The sequence below is a fragment of the Sphaeramia orbicularis genome, chromosome 19 (assembly GCF_902148855.1).
Source record: "Sphaeramia orbicularis chromosome 19, fSphaOr1.1, whole genome shotgun sequence".
In the NCBI taxonomy this organism is placed as follows: Eukaryota; Metazoa; Chordata; class Actinopteri; order Kurtiformes; family Apogonidae; genus Sphaeramia; species Sphaeramia orbicularis.
In genome coordinates, this window is record NC_043975.1 from 11,811,661 (window position 1) to 11,833,197 (window position 21,537).

Consider the following 21,537-nt stretch of genomic DNA (forward strand, 5'->3'; position numbering starts at 1 on the left):
ATGCACATCATTGAGATAAAAAGTGAAAAAAATAATCATGAGTATATATATTCCTGTAGATATGTATTTTACCCCAGCGATAAGGTGCTGTGCTGGAAAAATTTGAAAATGACCCTTAAAAGTGCTTGAATTTGACCTTGAAAAATGTGTACGAACCCTGATGAGAACCCATAAGTGATACTGATAATAGAATTAGAATCACAATTTTTTTTATTCATTCCCATCCTTAAGCAGAGGTGCTGTAGTCTTCCTCATAACCTTGAATGAAGTCCACTTTGTGAGTTTGCGTGCTCTCCTGATGTTGTTCAGGTTTTCTCTGGCTCCTGTACATCAAAAACATGTATGCTATGTTAATTACCCTGTCAGTGTCCTTGACTGTGGACTGGTTTAGATCTGAAGTTGGTCCCTGGGGGCCTTCAGTGGCAGATCACTGCTCCTTGTACTTGTATGGGTTATAGAGGGGTTGAGTTTCCCCACAGGGACAATAAAAGTAAACTTGACTTTGCTTTGGACCTCTGGCAATTTTGAGAGAATTTGTGGCATTGGGTTATTTTCTCATACTTGTACCGATAAAAGTTTCCTTGCTCCAGAAAAGCAAAAATAACACTTCTTGACTTAAGAATTATGACTCTGACAAACACAAACAGCACAGTTTGGCTTTTTTTTTTTTTTAGTGGAATCCCGCTGTGTGCCTTTGTGGTATTTTGGTGGTTGCACAGCAGGGAAGAACGTTCATTCAGTTATTGTTATTTTGGAGAAAAGTGGTTCTTGTAGTGTTGATACCACAGATCCATGTGTAATTTTTCATGCAGTGCTACACCAGGGGTCCTGAAATGATTTTATCAACAAGGGCAACAACATATAATGTGTCATCGTAACAAAAAAAAAGAAGCGACTATTGAATTGAACTCTCTTCAGTCAGTAGGTGAAACAGGAGGATAACTTATAAATCAAGTGCAGACCAACAGAATAGTTATTGGTTATTCACATTTTTTGTGAAAAGATAGGTTGTTAATGTAAACATTTCCATGTAATTGTACTTTATTACACTAAAACGAAGAGAAAAGTTTGGAGTTGTCATTTTTTTAATATGTTATTAGGATAGTATTTTACTGGTCTGACCCACCTGTCTGTATGTGGCCCCTGGACTAAATTATATATCTATATATGGGGACTATGAACATGTTGGGTAGCAAAAAACTTTAAAGGAGGGATATTTTGCTTTTTTTAAAATTGAATTATGGGGTTATTATTAGTATCAGTTTCTTATGAGAACAGCATGTTTTTTACATTTGTGTGAAGTGAAAAAAAATTATGTTCATTTTGAGTCCCCGTGTCACAGCAGTAATTTAAGTATTTTTTCCAAAGTTGTAAATCTGTAAATTGTAACGTGTCATGTGAAGGTACTTACTGAGACCTATTCATACACATATTAAAGGAGTGATATTTTGCTTTTTTAAATGGAATGATGCATTTTAAAACATTTCCCTGTGGTCTACATAAACTGTAAATACTATGCTTGGGTCTGAATTCTTCATTAATTCAACTCCACATGTCCATCTTCAACCCTATTTCTGAGTAATGACACCAGAAAGGTTGTTTTGAGCACTGGCCCTTTAAATGCACATGAGCCACTTCATGCCCCACCCCCTCCAGGTTGTTGATTGGCTGCTCTGTCTCGTTCAACCAACAACTGAACATTTTAGGTAATCGACTTGAAGTTTGGACATATTCTCAGTTGTTAATACAACCACTGCTGCTGACAAACAATTATGTCGGACTCGGAGAAATGTTTGTCAGTAGTCTTGACCTTATATGTGTAAATGTCGCGATGTAACTAGTTATAAAATGTAAGACATTAAGCAGGAATTAAAACAGGTTGTAGAAATCCACTCGATTTAGGCAAAATGAATATAAGATAGCTTTGCAGCACCTGGAGGGTTCAAATTCAAACTTTATGAACTATTAGGATCCAAATACACCAATAAATGAACCAAAGACTAATAAAAGTGGGTTTAGCAAAATATGACCCCATTAAATAAGTCTTCAAAAGGTATTATTTGATATGGTAAGCCTTAAGTTATATTTCCATAAACTTCTTCACTGTATTATGTTTAAATGTGTCTCTTAAATGTCCAAGCTGCAAACAAAGTAACATTAGTCGACTCAGTGCCACTCCTTTCAACCCGACAACTCATACTGAAATTAGGAACCAATTACCAATCACAGAACATTGACCCCAACACATCGCAGTCAGAAAGCTAACTGTGGGAACTTTAAGTGAAAAGTAAGCATGAGGAAGTGCAAATGTGATGATGCCTAGTCAGAGAAAAGATCATTCTCCACCTGATTTAGACGAGTGGAGGGGAACGGCTGTGAAATGGGTGTTAAATTCTGTTCTAAGTAGTCTTAAAAAGGTCTTAAAAAGTCTTAAATTTAAATTGTAGACACCTGTAGTAACCCTGACTCCTAAACTATGGGTTATTTTGGGCTGAACTGTCAGGCAGAGCTTTTACTTCCATCACCAAAGTATCAAATGGGGATAAGTTTTGTTAAAATGTTTTTCACAGACTGTCCTGGAAGCACACGATGGAGCAACCCCTTCTTAAAACACTATACTGTATTTTTTTCCTTTAATTTGTCACTTGTCTGTATGATCACCAAAGTATAACCATGACAGACTAATAATAGCTATAATTATCCGTCTCAGCAGTTGTAGTTCTTCATAGGGGTTCAAATGACTCATGGGAGCTCACTTTGCCCACCTCGAGACTCTCCTTAACCTCTAACCATAATGGGATGTTTTTGCAGGCCACAGCGGCGGTTCTGGCCCACTTGACAGATGAGAAGAGGAAGCACAGCCACGTGTTGTGGGTCAACCTGCAAGAGGAGCTGGTGATGGAAGGTAACGGCCAGATTTTTACAGTGAGGGAGCCCTCGTGTCTGGACCAGAACATCTCTGTCCCTACGTCGGACCCACAGCTGCTAGAGGTGAGGCTGATATTGGGTATGACTTATGCTTTTTATGTGAAAGAATCAGTATTTTCCATGTGATTGCAATATAAACAAGTCAATAAAATGAACAGAATTTTACTTTTCTTTTTTTTTTGTTTTTTTTTTTGTTCTTTTTATTTAGATATTTTCATTTTTCCACAAACAAAACATTCTCTGACATAGGACCCTAAGAATTAAAGCACAAGTAAATGGAATACCATAAAGGGAAATCATATGAAAAATAGATATTTGTTTTTGCCAAAGAAAATTACCGCAGTACAACATGAGTCATAGAGAGACATAACAGTCTTATAATAGCTCCCATTCCTTCATCAGTCACCCAAATACCGAGCAATACAGTTCCATCTTTGTTCAAAAGTGTCCATCTTTAGTTGTAGACTCACATTCATTCATTCCATAGTGTCGACCCTTTTCAGTCTCTGTACCCCCTCAGTTACAGTCAGTGGTTTTGGATCCTTCCAGTTGACAGCAAGGTTATAATAGTTTTGGATTTTTCATTATAGTTTAGTTTAGTTTAGTTTTGACTTTTTTTTCTCTAATTCAGTTAGTTTTAATTAGTTTTTAGAGCAGATTTGCTAGTTTTTTATTAGTTTTCGTTATTTTCTAAATACTTAGTTTTAGTTTAGTTTTAGTTTCTTTATATCTTTTATCTTCTTCACCGTCGAATTTAAAGAAATCCCAGACAGGAGTGTGCTGCTTTCTCCCAACTTTAGTCTCCATTTTTCCAGGTAGAGTGGGGACGAGAAGACAACTCTAAACCACAAGTGATGAGAAGTGACGGACCGTTAAATATCGTATGGTGCCGCAAGCTAAAATTGCTTGAGGGAAATAAATCGATTTTATATCAATCTGACATTGACAAAGACAAAAACGAAGGGAATTTTATCCAGAATTTTCATACGTTTTAGTTAGTTTTGTAAGCACACAATACAGTTTCAGTGAGTTATCCTTTTTTTCTTTTAATTATAGTTTTTTTTTATTTCAATTAACAAAAATGTTTTTACAATTCTAGTTTTCGTCATTTCATTAGTTTTCGTTAACGATAGCCTTGGTTGACAGTTATCATTTTCTTAGGGATCAGAATCTTACTTTTCTTTTTTTATTTGACACTTAGTTTTTATTAATTTATCGTTTTGTTAAACAAAACATAACAAACAACAATCGGCAATAGACAATAGTTATAATCCAATAGCAAAGATAATAATGGCTACAGTTATGAAACCGCAATTAAGTTACACAGTCAGATTTTTAGAGCAGCAGGTCACACAACACTCCCAGGACTATGAGACAAACCACACATTAAGAATCTTACTTTTCTATCTATTATTTCTCTTTTTTTTTTCTTGCAGAAACTAGAGACATCCCTGAAAGGGGAGGTCCTCCGGGCCCAGAAGTGGCTGGAGGTGACGTTGGAGCAGGAGAAACAGATGAAGATGTTTAAAAGTTGTCTGACGGTTCAGGAGATTTTCAATCAGCACAAAAGCTCCCATCAGGGCCTCGTCTACAAACGCATCCCTCTGCCCGACTGCAGCGCACCCAGAGAGGAGGTAATGAAATCAAAATAATAGGCTCTTTAGTGCCAGTGTGCAAGTGTGTACTATTGTCTATCACTGTGCTCCTTCTAGTGGCCATGAGCGGTACTTTCCATCCATAACAAGCCTCTTTATGTACATTATGTTGCAGAATTTTACATGCAGTTGTTATTTTGGTTTATTTATTGTGTTTTTTCTTAATGTGGAATGATTTTATGTGACTAAGCATGATGTAAAGCCCCTTTGTTTTAGGATAATTCCTCATATTACACATATTAAATAAGAGGATGTGGAAAAGAGTGGAGACTTATGTGAATAAATGTGAGCTTTTTTTGCCTGTTTGTTTATTCAGATGCAGGTCCTTAAGTAAATGGAGTGAAAATGTGTTCTTTGAAATATCCTTAAAGACCAAGAATTATCTTTGTGGCTTTCTTTAGTGCAGGGATGTTAAACTCATTTTAGTTCAGGAGCCACATTAAGCCAAGTTTGATCTGAAGTGGGCCGGACCAGTAAAATAATAACATAATAATATATAAATAATGTCAACTCCAAACTTTCCTCGATGTTTTAGAGCGAAAAAAGTAAAATTATGCGATGAAAATTTTTACATCTACTAACTATCCTTTAAAACAATGTGAATAACATGAACAAACTCAAATTTCTTAAGAAAAACCTGAGTGCAATTTTAACAATATTATGTCTCAGTTTATCATTTACACATGCAAATTACAACTTACAGATCACAGTGGATCAACAAATACACAAAACATTTAAAAACAGGCAGATTATTGGTAAACTTGTACTCCAGACATTTCGAAATGTTCATATTTGTTCAGCTTATTTGCGTTTTTCGAAAATGATAGTTTGTTTTTGTGTAAATACAGTAAAATGACGTGAAATATTTACATTTACAAAGAGAAAAAATTGGAGTTGTGAATATTTATAGGTTATTATGATAGTATTCTGCTGATCTAATCCACTTGAGATTAAATTGGTCTGTATGTGGAACCTGAACTAAAATAATTAATATCTTTGGTGTAATTCTTGCATTTCACATATTCATCCCAGGGGCCAGACTGGACCTTTGGGCAGGTCAGATTTGGCCCCAGGGCTGCATGTTTTTCACCATTTCTTATGCTGTTATCCTCTGCTTTTTGCATTTTTTATCGGAAATCGGATATTTTCCTACATTTAATTCACTGATCATGTAGATGTTCATGTAGAGTAAATTCAAATGTTATTTCAAAACAAAGAAACATTTAACGTTAACTGAACGTAAAAACCAGTGTTTACAACCACTGTCATCTACTAAACTACACAAGTTTTACTGGGAAATTACTGTCACAGAAAGTAATGGTATTTCCATGTTCACTGTGGAGCCTCTGAACGTCCAAATGGGTCATATCTTATGATCATGAAAAGATGAAAAACTGGATTTTACCAGAATTATTTCACTGTTTTGAAATGATCAGTAGTTCTAAAATTATTGAATATTTTAGATCACTATTGTTTTTACCTTGTAGCAGCTGTTTAGTTATTTATAGGTTAAGTAACAGCATAAAAGTAAGTATTATCATCTAAATTTACATAAAGTATAAAAAAAGAAATACAGCCATTGTGCAGTAAAATGTTCCCTGTTGGTATTTTGCTTTAATATATGATGTTTTTTATTCATTTTACCACCATATTAGCATGTATGTTGCATTTTGCTGCTGTAGATATTTACTGTTGTGATTATACAGTAGTAGTAGCACCATATTTTCTTAAAAGGTCCTTGCAGAAATATAAAATGACATAAAATGGAAATACTCAAATTCATTAAATATAGTAAAAAAGTTCAAAGTAAGAGATATTGTGTTATTTATTTATTATTTTTTTGTATTGTACATGTATTTATATGTGAACTACATGTGTTACCGTCAGGATTTTGACAAGTTGTTAGAGGCCATGAAGAGCACCTTGGCGGAGGATTCCCACTCGGCTTTCGCTTTCAACTGCTCCAACGGCAAAGGCCGGACCACAATGGCCATGGTGGTCGCTGTTCTCACTCTCTGGCACTTTAACGTAAGAGCCGAGCTGTAATAGTTATAGGAACTGACAATATTTAAACCTCACTGTACCTGACTGTAAATGTCTTGATCCTATGTTTCTTGCAGGGTTTCCCAGAGTTTGCAGACGATGAGATTGTGAGTGTTCCTGATGCCAAGTACACGAAAGGAGAATTTGAGGTTTGAACCTTTCAGCATTTAATACAACAACCTTACATTTCTTTGTTTATTAAGGTCACACAGTTGATTACTGTCTTGGTCCGATGTAGAAAAGGTTAAAAATGATTCAGTCACATGGACAATGATACAGTTTTGTCTTCTGTTTAGGTTTTGGTGTTAATATCCTTCTGATGTTGACACATAATGTGTACACAGGGTAGAGATAGGAGCAGATTCTGCTCTTCATTATGATTATTGTATTTTTATTTTAATAGGAGTGAAATAAAATAATAACATGAAACTTTGACTTAAGTAGATTACTGAAAATGGCATGTATCATATCATGTCATGTCATGTCATATCATATTGGCCCAACTTTACTTAGATTGCTGCTGTAAAATGCCATCCAAAAATGCATGCAATTTTAAGTAAAATAAAAAAGGAACATTAAAAATAAAAAACACTAAAACAAAATACAGTAGAGTATAACTAAAAAAAGATACCGACATTCAAAGAAATCGATGTTTGGGATTAAAACAAAAGTCAATGACTTGCTTCCTTTTTTTTTGACAGTACTATTAGTACTAGTAGTATTATTTACTACTTTTCTATTATTTTTTGATGAAAAAACCCCCATAAATCTACAAAATAATTGAGATCTCTGCCCAGTGTGGTATGCTATATGTTTGTTAGAGGAAGAAAAAAAGAAAAACTTTATGAAATGTGCATTAAAAAATCCCTACACTTCAGACATAACTTCAGTTCAGCCTTTATTTGTTTTTGATCATGCTTATCTTTTCAGATCTCTTTAGGACAAAAAAAAAATCTACTTAAAACATTAAAATAATAAGCTTTTTTGGCTGTTTCGGAGGAAGCTTAGCAGGTCATCAGCTCAATTTTATTAATGAGACAAGCAACCACTAGTAAAAGTCTACACTAGTAGGCTAATTTGTTAATCTAAATTGTTCATAGGTGTGAATGTGAGAGTGATTGGTTGTTCATCTCTATATGTCCAGGTCATTATTGAAAATGACAATCAGTTCTTAACTAGCTTACCTGGTTAAATAAAGGTTAAATAATATAAATAGATAAATCAGTTTGGAAATAATTGACCAAAAAAATGATGTGACCAGGTTAATTATCAAGGCTGTTTTGCTGCTATTCTCTGTTTCTTAATGTAATACTGCCATTTTTATATTGTTCAACTGACAAAACAATGATTTTAAAGGGGTCATATTTTGCTAAACCCACTTTTATTAGTCTTTGGTTCATTTATTTGTGTATTTGGACCCTAACAGTTCATAAAGTTTGAATTTGAACCTCCAGGTGCTGCAAAGCTATCTTTATATTCATTCCAACAAAAATCGAGTGGATTTCTACAACCTGTTTTAATTCCTGCTTAATGTCTTACATTTTATAACTAGTTACGTCACGACATTTGCACATATAAGGTCAAGATTTCCAACGAACATTTCTCCGAGTTCGACATAATTGTTTGTCAGCAGCAGCAGTTGTAGTTCATACTGAAATATGTCCAAACTTTGAGTCGATTACCTGAAATGTTCAGTTGTCGGTTGTCTTAATGAACGCAAATGGCTGAACGGGACAGAGCACACAGTCAACAGCCTGGAGGGGGTGGGGTCATTTGCATTTAAAGGGCCAGCGCTCAAAACAACCTGTCTCGTGTCATTACAGAGAAATAGGGTTGAAGATGGACCTGTGGAGTTGAATTAATGAAGAATTCTGATCCAAGCATAGCATTTACAGTTTATGTAGACCACAGGGAAATGTTTGAAAATGCATAATTTCATTTAAAAAAAGCAAATTGTCGCTCCTTTAAGATGTCTTGCTTGGCTTTGGGGAACTTTTTCCAACATAGAACAATCCAAAACAACTTTTAGTGCAACGGCTTTGAGCTTCTTCAACAGTGTAGAAATGCACAGCGCCCATTATTTGTAAGTTCTTCAAATGCACAGCAGAGGCCATCGAACTCTTAAGTTACAGACGTGTAATTTAGCTCCGTCTGAAGTTTTCTGAGGTCCACCTGTGATTGAAAGCCATCGCCAAACAAAGCCAGAAGCCGAAGCCTTTTTGCTGTGTCCTGAATGCTGTCGCTGTGTGTTTTCTCGACTCTGTTTTGTGACAATGAGTCAGTGGTTGGAACCTGTCGTCCGTGTCCTCAGAACTGTAAACACAGACTCACAGAGAGAGGCCGCGTTCTAAAGCTGCACAATACCACATGCCAATCACAGCGCCGCGCCTCGGGGAGTCTCTAGGATACGAAGAGCGGTCACTACGGCAACCCTGTTCACCTCCAACTCCAATTCAGCTTTCTGAAGGATGTGTGATGTTGCCAGCCTTATCTGCCAGAGGGGGTGTTGCTATAGGACAATAGATTCTTTATTTGTCCCTGGTAGGAAATTGGTTTGGAGCACACCTACAGAGCACTTCCTCACCAGCACACATACTCATGCAGACCTGCAGGGTTATTCAGCATTTTATCTTTACTTAGGGTTAGTCTTAGCTGGCTGGCACTACCCTCAGTATGTATATGTATTCTCTTCTTTTACAGCTTTACTTATTAAAAAAAAAAAAACAATGGTGAAGGACACTCCATGAAAAAAATATTTAAAAATGTATCTGAAAAAGTGTTTCATCATGCTGTTTCCTATGAATGCAATAATTTATATTAAAAAAAGGAAAAACTTTTTCTTTTGCTATCAGAATGTCTAGTATTTATCCTCTCTCTCCTACAATCGAACTGCTCATTAACCTTCAAAAGCTAACAATCAACTTTGTCAATGTGGAATTTCTCTGTTTTTTGTCTCATTTGAACATTAAGAGGCTCCATAATTTATGTAAACAGATATATTTGACTATTCAATTTAGTTTAGATGATAATATACTTGTTTTTGGCCACATGGTCAGTTAGTTACATATAAATTAACACCCCCCCAGCTGTATTGAAATGAATGGCCTTAACATTGTAAAGACTTGATGTAGAGAAAAAAAAAGTTTTCAGAGTAAAATCATCAGTTTTCATTTTAATTTCAGTGAAATAATGCATTCTCAGGTAAAGAAAATGTCAAATCTGGAGTTAAATACTAGATAAAACTTGGAGTCCTTCTGTCAATTGATAGAAAAATGTAGAAAAATGGTAAATACAGGAGAAGCAGAGGTCTGAAACACTACTCTGGGGGTTTGAGATTTAATTCCAGTTGTTATAATGTCTCAGGGTTTCAGTTCAACAAAGCGAGTTCAGTTTAACTCTTGAGTGAGTTACTCTGGTGGAACTAGAGTACATTCACGCCACACAACTGTAGTTCATTTGTTCACAGAGTCCAGCTCATTTAGGGAAGTGTGAATGGACAATCAATTTTTGGTCCACCTTAAAATGTAGGTCTCAGCCCACTTTAAATGAAGCCAATCCAGGAAGTGGACTACAATGCAGCGCATTATGGGTAATCACAACCTCAATCGAACCAAGTCCCCAGTCATTCAGAGTCTTAATAGACCATTAGATATGAAAACTATGTAATCTGTGAACTAAATCTGCTCACTGCCAGATTTTCTTCAACAAACCCAGAGTTTCTGTGTCTTCCTGCTGTCAGAATGGAACTCTGTGACTGGCCACTTATTTTCCTTATTCAGATACGGGTTATATGACAGTATGACCATGATTCTCACACTTTAGTTAGTTAGTTTAGTTTTATTTCGAGCACATAAAATCATTAGATAACAAAGAACAATACGCCACGGACAAACAAAATTTTCAGTGCTTGAAAAGGAGTAGGAAGAAGTATAATTTTTAGACTCCCACCCCCTTTTTACAAACTAATAATTAAATTGATTCTGCTTCCTTTGCTTGAACACACTTTTTCTTTTGTGGTTTTTTTTTTTTTTTTTTTACATTTTTACAGCATAAAACATCCATGCAAACCATTCACCGTACACTTTTTTAGTCACCTCACAATCACATTTGTATAATCAACCTTTTTTTAATATAAACTATAATAATTATATGCACTTTAATTATTTACTACAAGTACAATTATTAATAAATGTGTTACTATCCCTTAATTATGATAGTCTGTGTTTGTTAATTAATTACAAACAGGCAATGCACAGTAATATCTTATTTAAAGCATTCTTCTATATTATAACTTGATATTCACTTATTCAGATAATCTTCAATACTTTGTTATACTGGATTTATACATCCTTTTATATGCACAAATTGAAGAAGACATTTTTAAGTTTTGCTCCAGATTATTCCACAGATGTACCCCTCTAACAGAGATACACTGGCTTTTTATGTTTGTTCTGCACTTAATTTTCTTGAAGATTACAGTTCCACTTAAATTATAATTACTTACTCATGAGATGTAAACATAATGAGATCGTTTTCACTTTTCAGCAGTGATATTAGTATTAGCAGCAAGTATTGTACAGGGGCAAAAAGAAAAAGATTTAAAGATTTTTTTTTTTTTTTGTTTACTCACTAGATGCACAGGACATACACAGAATGGAGGTACTGATTCTGTCTTACCTTGTTATAGAAAGCCATGTAATATAAAAAGGTAAAAATAGAATGAATAGTGGTAGAAACAACTATAATAGAATGTAATGTGTTTATATAAATGTATTTACAATCACAGCAGTAGTGCAATCAGTAATAGTTGTCAGGTGAGTGGGTGCATAATGGATCAAAACAGCAGCACATATAACAATAGTGCAATGTTTGTAATAAAGTGCAGTAGATAATCAGCAGCAGTGTGAGAATATCATGTACAATGTTTCCATTTTATATAGTTTGCACTTTATTGCTCCGAGAATATATGCAATGTAAAACAGACGCATAGCAGCCACTGATACTGTTAAAATATTCATCTTTGTTACCAAATATCTGTTTGTTGTTTGAACAAAAATATAATTTTATTGTTACAGTTATATCAAAAGTGCACATTTCCTATTTTTATTTGGAAAAGTATCATCTCAGAGCAGTCTGGTTGAGTTTAGTTGTTTCATTCGAGTGAAAATTTAAGTTGTTTTTAATTGTCACAACAAATTATTAAAGAAAAAGGAAGAGTTTTTATCAAATTGATGTTTCTTTCAATAAAAGTTGTCCTCATATCATCAGAGCACTTTCTTGTTATTTCCCATAGTGTGAACTGAGTGAAATGTACTGATGCGAGATGTTTATGGACCGTGGGCGAAACATCACACTGTCGTTCTTGCGTCCAGGTGGTGATGCAGCTGGTGCGCCTGCTTCCCGACGGCCACAAGATGAAGAGGGAGGTGGACATGGCCCTGGACTCAGTCAGCGAGACCATGACCCCCATGCATTACCATCTGAGAGAGATCATCATCTGCACATACAGACAGGTACAGCTCTTTTATTCACTAACAAGCCTCTGAGATACATGTCCAAGGTCAGATGTTGATCTGTAAAGCAAATAAATAACAGCGCTGAAGATCTGTTGGCAAGAACAGATTGTTCTAGTCCAGGAGTACACATGTAACCTACACAAACTAGAAAGTACTTTGACTAATTATTGCAATTACAGTTTTTTTCTGCTGAAGTATCTGCGGCAAAGTGCACTCCAGTAATGGCACCACAGAGTCTTGCATCATTTGTGGCCATTAGTGTTGATTGCTAGGCTTTTGAGTCTTATTTAACCCATTAAGACCCAAACAGCCACTGGCAACCAAAACCATCCACTGATGTAAAATGTTTAATAACTTCTGAACCACTAAACATATCAATACTTTGAAATAATTGGTGTAAAATGCAGTTTGTCATCTTTTCATGGTCATCACATATGACCCATTTGGACATTCAAAGGCTCTGTAGTGAATGTGGATAAACCGTCATCTTCTACAACACTGATTCACCAGTAAAACCCATGGAGTCTGATAAATGAAAGTGGATGAAGACGCTTGTTTTTACAATCAGTTGTTGATATCTTTGCTGAAAAGTCATTTTTTCTTCAGTTTTCTCTGTTTTTGATACAATAACCCTCAACTTTAATCTCAGCTTTTATGAACGTCAACATTATCAGCAAATTAAATACAGGAAAATACCTGATTTTCACTGAAAAAATGCAAAATACAGTGGATAATATTATTATAAATGGTGATGAATGACTTAAGAAAGGTTAAATAGAGAGAAAAATTCAAATGGGAAGTGACATGAAAGCAGCACTGGATCTTTATGGGTTAAGTCTGTTTTTGAGTGACTTTATTGATCCCACAATAGGGAAATTCACTGGTTAAAGCAGCAACAGAATAAAGTGCAAGAAAAATGGGCATGCATAAAGGTAGCGCAAAAGACAAACAATACACCACCAGCAGTAGTAATGATAATTTATTCATTCATCATCTGAACCCGCTTTATCCTCACTAGGGTCAAGGGGGTCATTAGAGCCTATCCCAGCTACTTATGGGCGAAGGCGGGGTACACCCTGGAGCTAATAATAATAATAATAATTATTATTATTATTATTATTATTATTATTATAGTAAAAATAGCTGCTAAAGCATGAAGAGTGCCAGGTCGCTGCGTCTATACGTGCCGCCATCTTGGTCACATATGTGATATTTGTATTTTATTTTATTTTTCTTATACAGTCCCTTTTGCACGAAGTGTTTTGCTGCTAAATTGATCTGAGCTGCTAAACTGATTTTCATTGTTCCTGTGACAGTGACAATAAAGATCTGTTGTATTCTAATAGTAGTAAGCAATAAAACTCTATTGGCTATGTACATATTTACATAAGATTAGAACTGCAATATGTCACTCAGTACAGATGAGAGACAAAAACACAAAAGCTACACTGTTTTTAGAAATTAAAAAATTTAACTAATCAGATATGACGAGCAAAATTCACAAAACGCCTAATCCTGCGGTATTCAGCTGAGGTTAAAATTAAAATAAACCCCTGTGATGCTAGTTGTCTATTGAAGAGATGGTCAAAACGTATAAAACAATGCTGAAGTAATTATAAAATATGTTGTTTTAGTGACAGCTGAATGGACATTATTATGTGTATATTATGTAAAATAATCAGGGTTAATTCCTATAGCTGTGATATGGCGATTATGTAATAGTTATGACAGCACTCCTTAGAGCTGAGTGACTTCTTTCACTCTGATATGTGAAGGTGTTTTTTTTTTTTTCTGGTGTTAGCGTTTGAAGCTCTGCTGCTGTAAATGTTAAACCCAGGTGTCCTAAGGTGAGGTAACTCGTCGTAGACACCTCCATGGAGCTGGACATCTCTTAGTCAGAATCCCCTGTAGACATAGTGATACCAGAGCAACAGGCACCTGAATTCAGCAAAGTAGCAGTTAATTGGCCGTGCATAGTAAAGCGTATGAATCATATTCAGCTGTTTTTCACATTGTCTTTGTTAAAAGCAAGTCCTCATGCTGTAATATTTTCATGTCATTATGGGACTGTGGACCCCTACAGGCTATATAATAAAAGGAAACACTTATAATAGACATGAAAACACTGTTAAAGTCATATATTTGGGTCAGTCATTTTGATTCAGTGAGTTTATGAAGATAGAAAAGTATGGGGGGCACATCTCACGCACATAATTACAGGTGAACAGGAGACACATATGAAACGGAGAATAATCATCATCCACGTACGTAAATTACAATTCTCTGTACAGTGTATTTACATTTGAGGGGTATTAAGTATGATGAATGGCTTGGCGCAAAGCAATCAAAAGAATTTTCTCTGTTTTTGTGTCAGAAGTTGTAAACAAAGGCCGAGGTCAGAGGAAAGTGGACGAATGTTATGTTACACACCGTTTTATTTTTCAGACTTAATTTAGTGATTATGTAGACATTCATAAAAGCACAGAAGAAATTCAAAGGTTATTATATCAACACAGATTCAACTGAAGCAAAAGGGATATTTTCAGCAAAATATATCATTATCATAAAACATTAAAACAACCATTTAACCATCAAATTTCATGGGTTTTATAGGTGAATCAGTGTTGCAGAAGATGACTGTGTCCACATTCATTCTGAGTATCCATATGGGTCATGCCTGATTTTTATTTTTATTATGACCTTTATTTAACCAGGAGAAAAGCTCATTGAGTCTAAAAATCTCTTTTTCAAGAGTGTCCTGACCAAGACAGCAGCAGCAGCAGAAGTTACACAAAATAGAAATCACAGCCATACATCCATGCTAAAAAATAAACATAAAACACAATAAAAGTCAGTTCCAAATCCATATATAAAATACTAAAATAAGAACATATACATAAAGCACCACTATTATTTTAAAGGGTACTTAAAGTATAACAAAGCAAAGCAGAACCCGATTCAATTAATTAGAAAAAACATGTACATCCAGATTTGTCCTTTTCTCATTCATTTAGAATAGACTTTGAATGTATTTAAACAGACCAGTTCCTTCAGTTTTATCTCCTTCTGTTGGCTGTTCCAGGTAGTGGGAGCAGTACATTTAAAAACTTTCTTTCCCACTTCTGTTGTGACTTTTGGAACTCGTAGAGATAACAGATCCTGGGACTGGAGACTGTAATTATTGAAGTCATTCCAACAGTATGTCTGTTAGGGTCACTCTTGATGACCATAAAAAGTACAAAATTGCATTTTACCTGAATTTGTAACATGAATTGATATGATTGAATGAATGTATTAGATCAGTACAGGCTTTGGTTGTCGGTATTTTTTTTTTTAGGTCTTTAGAGGTTAAAACAGTTCGTCTCAGTTTGTCTAAAACTATTGTTAATGACTGTGACAAGATAGAAATTATCCACATGAACAGTTGGCATGGTGGGTAAAACTGTTATGGACTCCTACTACAACTGTTTTCTCCAGATTGACTTTGAGCACTTACTTTCCTCCCACAGCCCAAACACATGCACCAACAAGAGGTACATGTGAAACTAAAATTACCAGTGAGAGTCCACCTGTGATTCTACATAAATTTAAGAGATTGTGGAAAAATGAATGAATAATCCATACATTTAGAGATTATATCTAACACTTCCCAGTTACAGCAAAAACTGAATGTGATATTCAACTAAAATGACATGTGAATATCACAGTCACATAAGTCGAACATAAAAAATGGCTTCAGGAAAAACTGGAATCATTTAGACCTGGGGTGTCAAAGTCAGTTTAGTTCAGGGGCCCCATACAAATGAATCAATGTGATCTCAGGTGGGTCAGAACAGTAAAGTAATATTAGTGGAAAAAAGTCAAATCACATTCACATTATAAAAATGTTTACATCTACAGATGTGAATAACATGAACAACCTGAAATTTCTTATGAAAAATAAGTGAAGTTTTAACAATATTATGCCTCTGTTTATCATTTACACGGACAGTGGATCTGCAAAGACACAAAACATTTAGTAACAGGCAGAATATTGTTAAAAATCCACTGACTTCTCTCACGATATTTCAGGTTGTTTATATTTGTTTAGGTTATTCACATTTTTTGTGAAAGGATAGTTTATAAATAGAAACATTTACATCTAATTTACATTTTTTTTTAGACTAAAACAAAGAGAAAAATTAGGAGATGTCATTATTTATAGGTTATTATGTTAGCATTTTACTGATCCAACCCCTGAAATTGTATTAAATGTTCTGTGCCTTTGTAGATCCACTGTGATATGTAAGCTGTAAATGATAAGCTTAGGCATAATATTGAAAAAAAAAAACAACTTATTTTCCAGAAGGAATTTCAGATTTTTCGTGGTTGTTTATGTTAAAGGATAGTTTGTAAATGTAAACTTTTTCATAATGTAATTTGACTTTACTTACTCTGAAACAGAGAAACATTTGGAATCCTCATTTAGGTTGTTATGATTGTATTTTACCAATCTGATCCACTTGAGATTAAACTTGGAGGTATGTAATCCCTGAACACCTTTGATTGTTGATGTCTTTAGTGTAATATTTGCATTTTACGGGCCGGATTGGACCCTTTGCCAGGCTGGTTTTGGCCTACGGACCGTACGTTTGACACATCTGATTTAGACATTAAAAGGCCAGAAATATCCACAGCATGAATGTACATTTACTGTGTTTTATGTCAGATGAAGTCTTGTGCATTTCAATATATCTATCATCACACCATTTTAAAATCACATTAGGATTTTAGTGGCTGAAAACCTCAACTTATTCCCACTTAATTTACACATTCCCCCAGCATGTACATTCAGGTACACAGGTTTACCTTATGGCGTGGCCATCTGTATAAACTTGCAATCACCAGTGTCCATCTGGTAGAAACAGAACCACATTGTCTGCTCTGATCTGCATAAGCTTAAATGAGTAAAGATAAATCCAGCTGCTGTTCCACGTGCGCTCCATAGATGGCGTTAAGAACTTATTATAGAGCTTCGAACAACCTTCTTGGATCCTGGAGACATGAATGAAAATGATCCACAAGCTGCAGAGCGTGGAAAACTGATTGCTGTGCAACATGTTATCTGTCAGTTTAAACTCAGTGGAATTCCTGTTGTGGTTTTATGGAAACAGTGAGAGGAAGAGAGAGCAAAAATAATTACTTTTGGGATTTTGAGGCTTGACCTGTTGAAGTTTTATTAATTTGTGCTATCAGAGGTTGAAATGGTATTGAAATAGCATATTATTCCAGTTTCAGGTGTCACTACATGCACTAAAGGTGCAGAATACGGAGTAGTGGAACCCAGGGAGGTGGATAAAGTGGAGATTTGATGTAAAAATGAAGTCAAAAGAAGGAGATTGCAGTTTCACTCTTTCTCATTTCACAGAGAGTAAAGTAAATAGTAGATAAAATGTTGAGCGGTTGGGTTTGAAACCCTCCTCAGACCAGGTCTGTGTTAATGCCGTGGCCTCTGCAGGACCATGGCTCTGTTTTAGCCATTTGTAATACAGACTGTAATCATTGTGCCTCTGTGCACCGTCAGCCGTTCTCAGAGCAGTGGAGGCACCCGGTCCTGTCTCCACTTTATCAATGGGCCTCATTGTCCTATGAACTCTGTCTTTCTCCTCCTATATTCTCCCCCTGTCTCTCATTTTCTGATGCCAGGCTCCAGGAAAGGCCTGCTATCAGTTTACTTTACAGATCAATTAGGTAACGAGTGCGGAAAATGCTTTTTTCACCTGAAACAAAAAGATATTTGTATTTTTAATATTGTGAACCGAGACATATTGAACCCACGCTACTTCACAGTAATAACAAGAAGAAGAAGAATGTAGGAGGCTTTAGGGATCTGCAGAAACATCATGAAAACAACATCTCACTGGCAAGAAACATGAGCAAAGACATGATCAGGCTACTCTGTTTACAACTTTAGATGTATGATTCACAAGTACCTGGAGAGGCTGTGGAGTAGTTCTGCTAATAATTGATGCTTAGTTAAAAGCTCGAAAAAGTTAAGTACAAAATTCATATTTGTCAGTTTTGTACTCATATAAAATAAAAATTAGATATTGGATTAGACGTGTAAGATTGTTAACCTCTGTCTTTTATGAGTTGCATCAGGTATTGAACTCTTACACAAAGTCAATGATGTGTTATTTGTGTACTATGATGATCTGAGCATGAGTGTTAATACTATTAATGCACTGATACCACTTTTTTCCAGACTGAGTACAAGTACTTTCACTGGATTTCTTGCCGATACCGAGTACCGATATGAGTACTTAGTTACTTTTGAAAATGTGGTTTGTTGTTGTTGTCATTAGTCTGACTGTAACAAAGTGCTGCTACTGACATTTAATGCGCTGGAATGAGCGTTTCTCAATCAGCCTCCCAGAGGGCACCACTCTTAATTAACCATACTGGACAAATACCATGAAGAAGAGTAAAGTTCTTTGAGAAGAAGAAGAAAGTCAGTAATAACAAACATGGTGTTGACAGAGTAGGTAATACTAATGCTGATATTGATGAGGGTAGTTGTCATAAATATCAGTAGTTTTTCACTAACTCACACAGTCACTCTTTGAAAATATCCGCTACCTCCACAGATCCTGGTGGTCCTGCTTCTCCGTCTGGGTACGCACAGAACCTTATAAGAAAATCTGCTGATCGGACAGAATTATGTGTGGAATGTATGCAGAGGAGGGACAATACGTATTCGTATCTGTGTCTTTAACGTAACTTGCAGTCACCATTACTTTTGTCACCAACGTTTATTTTTTAAAATCTCCACACTTCTGACATTACTCCTCTGCCGCATATCTGTTGCACTATGAGATGAATGTCATGCTGCCGTCAAATGGTATCAGTGTGTTTTTATCGGAGCAGTATTACGAGTATTACTACACACACTCAGTATCGGACCGATACCAGTATCAGGTATCGGTCCGCATCCCTATTTATTAAGGATATTTCTTCGCAAATTTGTTTGTTTTTTTTTCCTTAAACCCACCACCACCACCCCTCTTCGAAGGACAACTTTATTTTTAATTACAGCTTGTGTTTAAGCAGTAATCTCCAACTTCATATTCATGTTATATATACATATACATAGAGGGAGGACTTCGCAAATTTGTTCAAATCAGTAATTTTACAGATTGAAAATGGCTTAACATGTCATTGAGTGATATACACAAAAATATTAACATACATGTCATGATTAATGTTAAATCAGAATTTCTTTCCAGTTTGAAAGTTGATTTTTATGCCTGAGTTTATGGTGAATAAATCAGATGTTTGAAATGTCTATAAAAGGACGATACCAGGGCTTAAACAAGACAAAAATGATAGAAGTAACAGTAAAAGAATGAACAGGAGTTCAATCTGCTATCAGCAAGATAAAAATGATGCAAAAGATAGTGATTTGTGGACATGATTACATCAGAATATTCATAATTAAGTAACACATTCAGCAGAGAAAACAAGAGAAGCCCTAAAGAGAAAAAAAAAATTATGTCTCCGTTGAATCATTTAGGTAAAATGCAGTTTCTCTGGTTTTCATCATCATCAGATATGACACATTTGGATGTTCAGAGGCTCCATACTGAACATGGCAACTTTCGTGTTCATCTTCTGTAACATTGACTCTCCAATAAATCCAATGTGGTTTCTTCAGGTTTCTCTGTTTTGATATAATAACCTTTGAATTTACTCAGAGCGTGTATAAACATCTATGAGATCAGTAAATTAAATATTGGAAAGTAACTGACTTTCACTTAAAAAATCCAAAATGCAGAGAGTAATATTGTTATAAATCACGCTAAGTTTTTTTTTCTTCTTCTTCTTTTTCTTTTTTTCTTTTGTATTTAATTTCTTTTCTCCTTTGTATTTCTGTAAGCTGCTTGGCTGTTTTGAAAAGCATTAAAATATTGAACATAAATGGCGATAAGTCACTTAGGAAAGAGTAGAAGTTGAGAAAAATTGATTTGGAAGTTACCACAAAAGTAGTAAAACTGGTGTTTTTGTTAAAGGGGTCATATGTTGCTAAACCCACTTTTATTAGTCTTTGGTTCATTTATTTGTGTATTTGGACCCTAATAGTTCAAAAAGTTTGAATTTGAACCCTCCAAGTGCTGCAAAGCTATCTTTATATTCATTCTGGCAAAAATCAAATGGATTTCTACAACCCGTTTTAATTCATGTTTAATTTGTTACGTTTTATAACTAGTTTTGTCACGACATTTGCACATATAAGGTCAAGTCTTCCAACAAACATGTCTCCAAGTATGACATAACCCTTTCTGGTGTCATTACTCAGAAATATTTATGAAGATGGACTTGTGGAGTTGAATTAATGAAGAATTCAGACCCAAGCATAGCATTTGCAGTTTATGTAGACCACAGGGAAATGTTTTAAAATGTATAATTCCATTTTAAAAAAGGCTAAATATCACTTCTTTAAGGGAGTCTGGTGGTTTTTGAGCAGCGCTTCAGGGCTTTAATTCCCAATCAGACAGAGGTGTTTGACTCAAAGGTTAAATTGTGGAGATAAAGTGGTGCAAGCTGGGTTTTTTTTTTAGCTTGTATGAGTCTGTTTATACATTCCAAAAAATATAACTCTTTCCACAACAGTACTGAAAAACTTAACTAACCCACACAGTACCACCTGACCTGGGGATGTCACATGCATCCCACTCCTGCTGCCCACACACTTTTAGGACTTTTACAATGATTTTTGTGAGTCTGACAGGGGGTGGAGTTCAGGTTCAGAGCTGGGGGTGGAGCTACAGCAGCGAGCAGAACACCAAACATAAGCTTAGACAGTCGGCTGCAGTGTTCACTATGGTGACATAAGGAACATATGGGTCCTCCTTGATCTCACTTCTTTTGATAGTGCTGCAGTGCCTGAATCCCTGTCATATAGAAGAAAAGTAAAAACTCTGCATCACTTTGATATTTCTTTCCAGTGAATTGTTTGAAATCCCTCCTCCACTTTAAGGAGCCTCCACTCAATGTATCATGTCTCTGTTGGTTTCATTTCAAACACAAAACCTCTCACTCGCCGCTCCATTCTCTATGATGTAGTCAGCTGGACATCATTAAATATTCGTAGACAACAACACTGGCAGATGTTTATTAATAAAGCTTTGGTGGGTGAACTCCCAGAATACCTCAATACCCTTCTCTCTGTCAGCTCTAGCAGTTACTATCTACATGTCTACAAGTGGTTGCTCTTTAATTAAAAACACTCATATTCATTAATGATCTTGAGTATCATAAAGAATGTGCTTGAAAAGCTATTATGCTGTTTTATGTTTTTGTATGGCTGTTACCTTGGTCAGGTCTTCCTTGCAAAAGACATTTTTGATTTCAACGGG

The 21,537-nt window shown here is 35.4% G+C and overlaps 1 protein-coding gene across 3 annotated transcripts in view; it reads left to right on the plus strand.

The window, feature by feature from the left end:
* The window catches only part of pald1a (phosphatase domain containing paladin 1a), a 163,960-nt gene that overhangs the window by 54,265 nt on the left and 88,158 nt on the right, over positions 1–21,537 (plus strand). For all 3 annotated transcript variants that reach the window (XM_030163535.1, XM_030163534.1, XM_030163533.1), the window contains exons 14-18: positions 2,812–2,991; positions 4,365–4,562; positions 6,471–6,611; positions 6,704–6,775; positions 11,999–12,139. In XM_030163535.1, the coding sequence (XP_030019395.1) occupies positions 2,812–2,991; positions 4,365–4,562; positions 6,471–6,611; positions 6,704–6,775; positions 11,999–12,139 (732 nt within the window). The remainder of the gene's footprint in view (positions 1–2,811; positions 2,992–4,364; positions 4,563–6,470; positions 6,612–6,703; positions 6,776–11,998; positions 12,140–21,537) is intronic.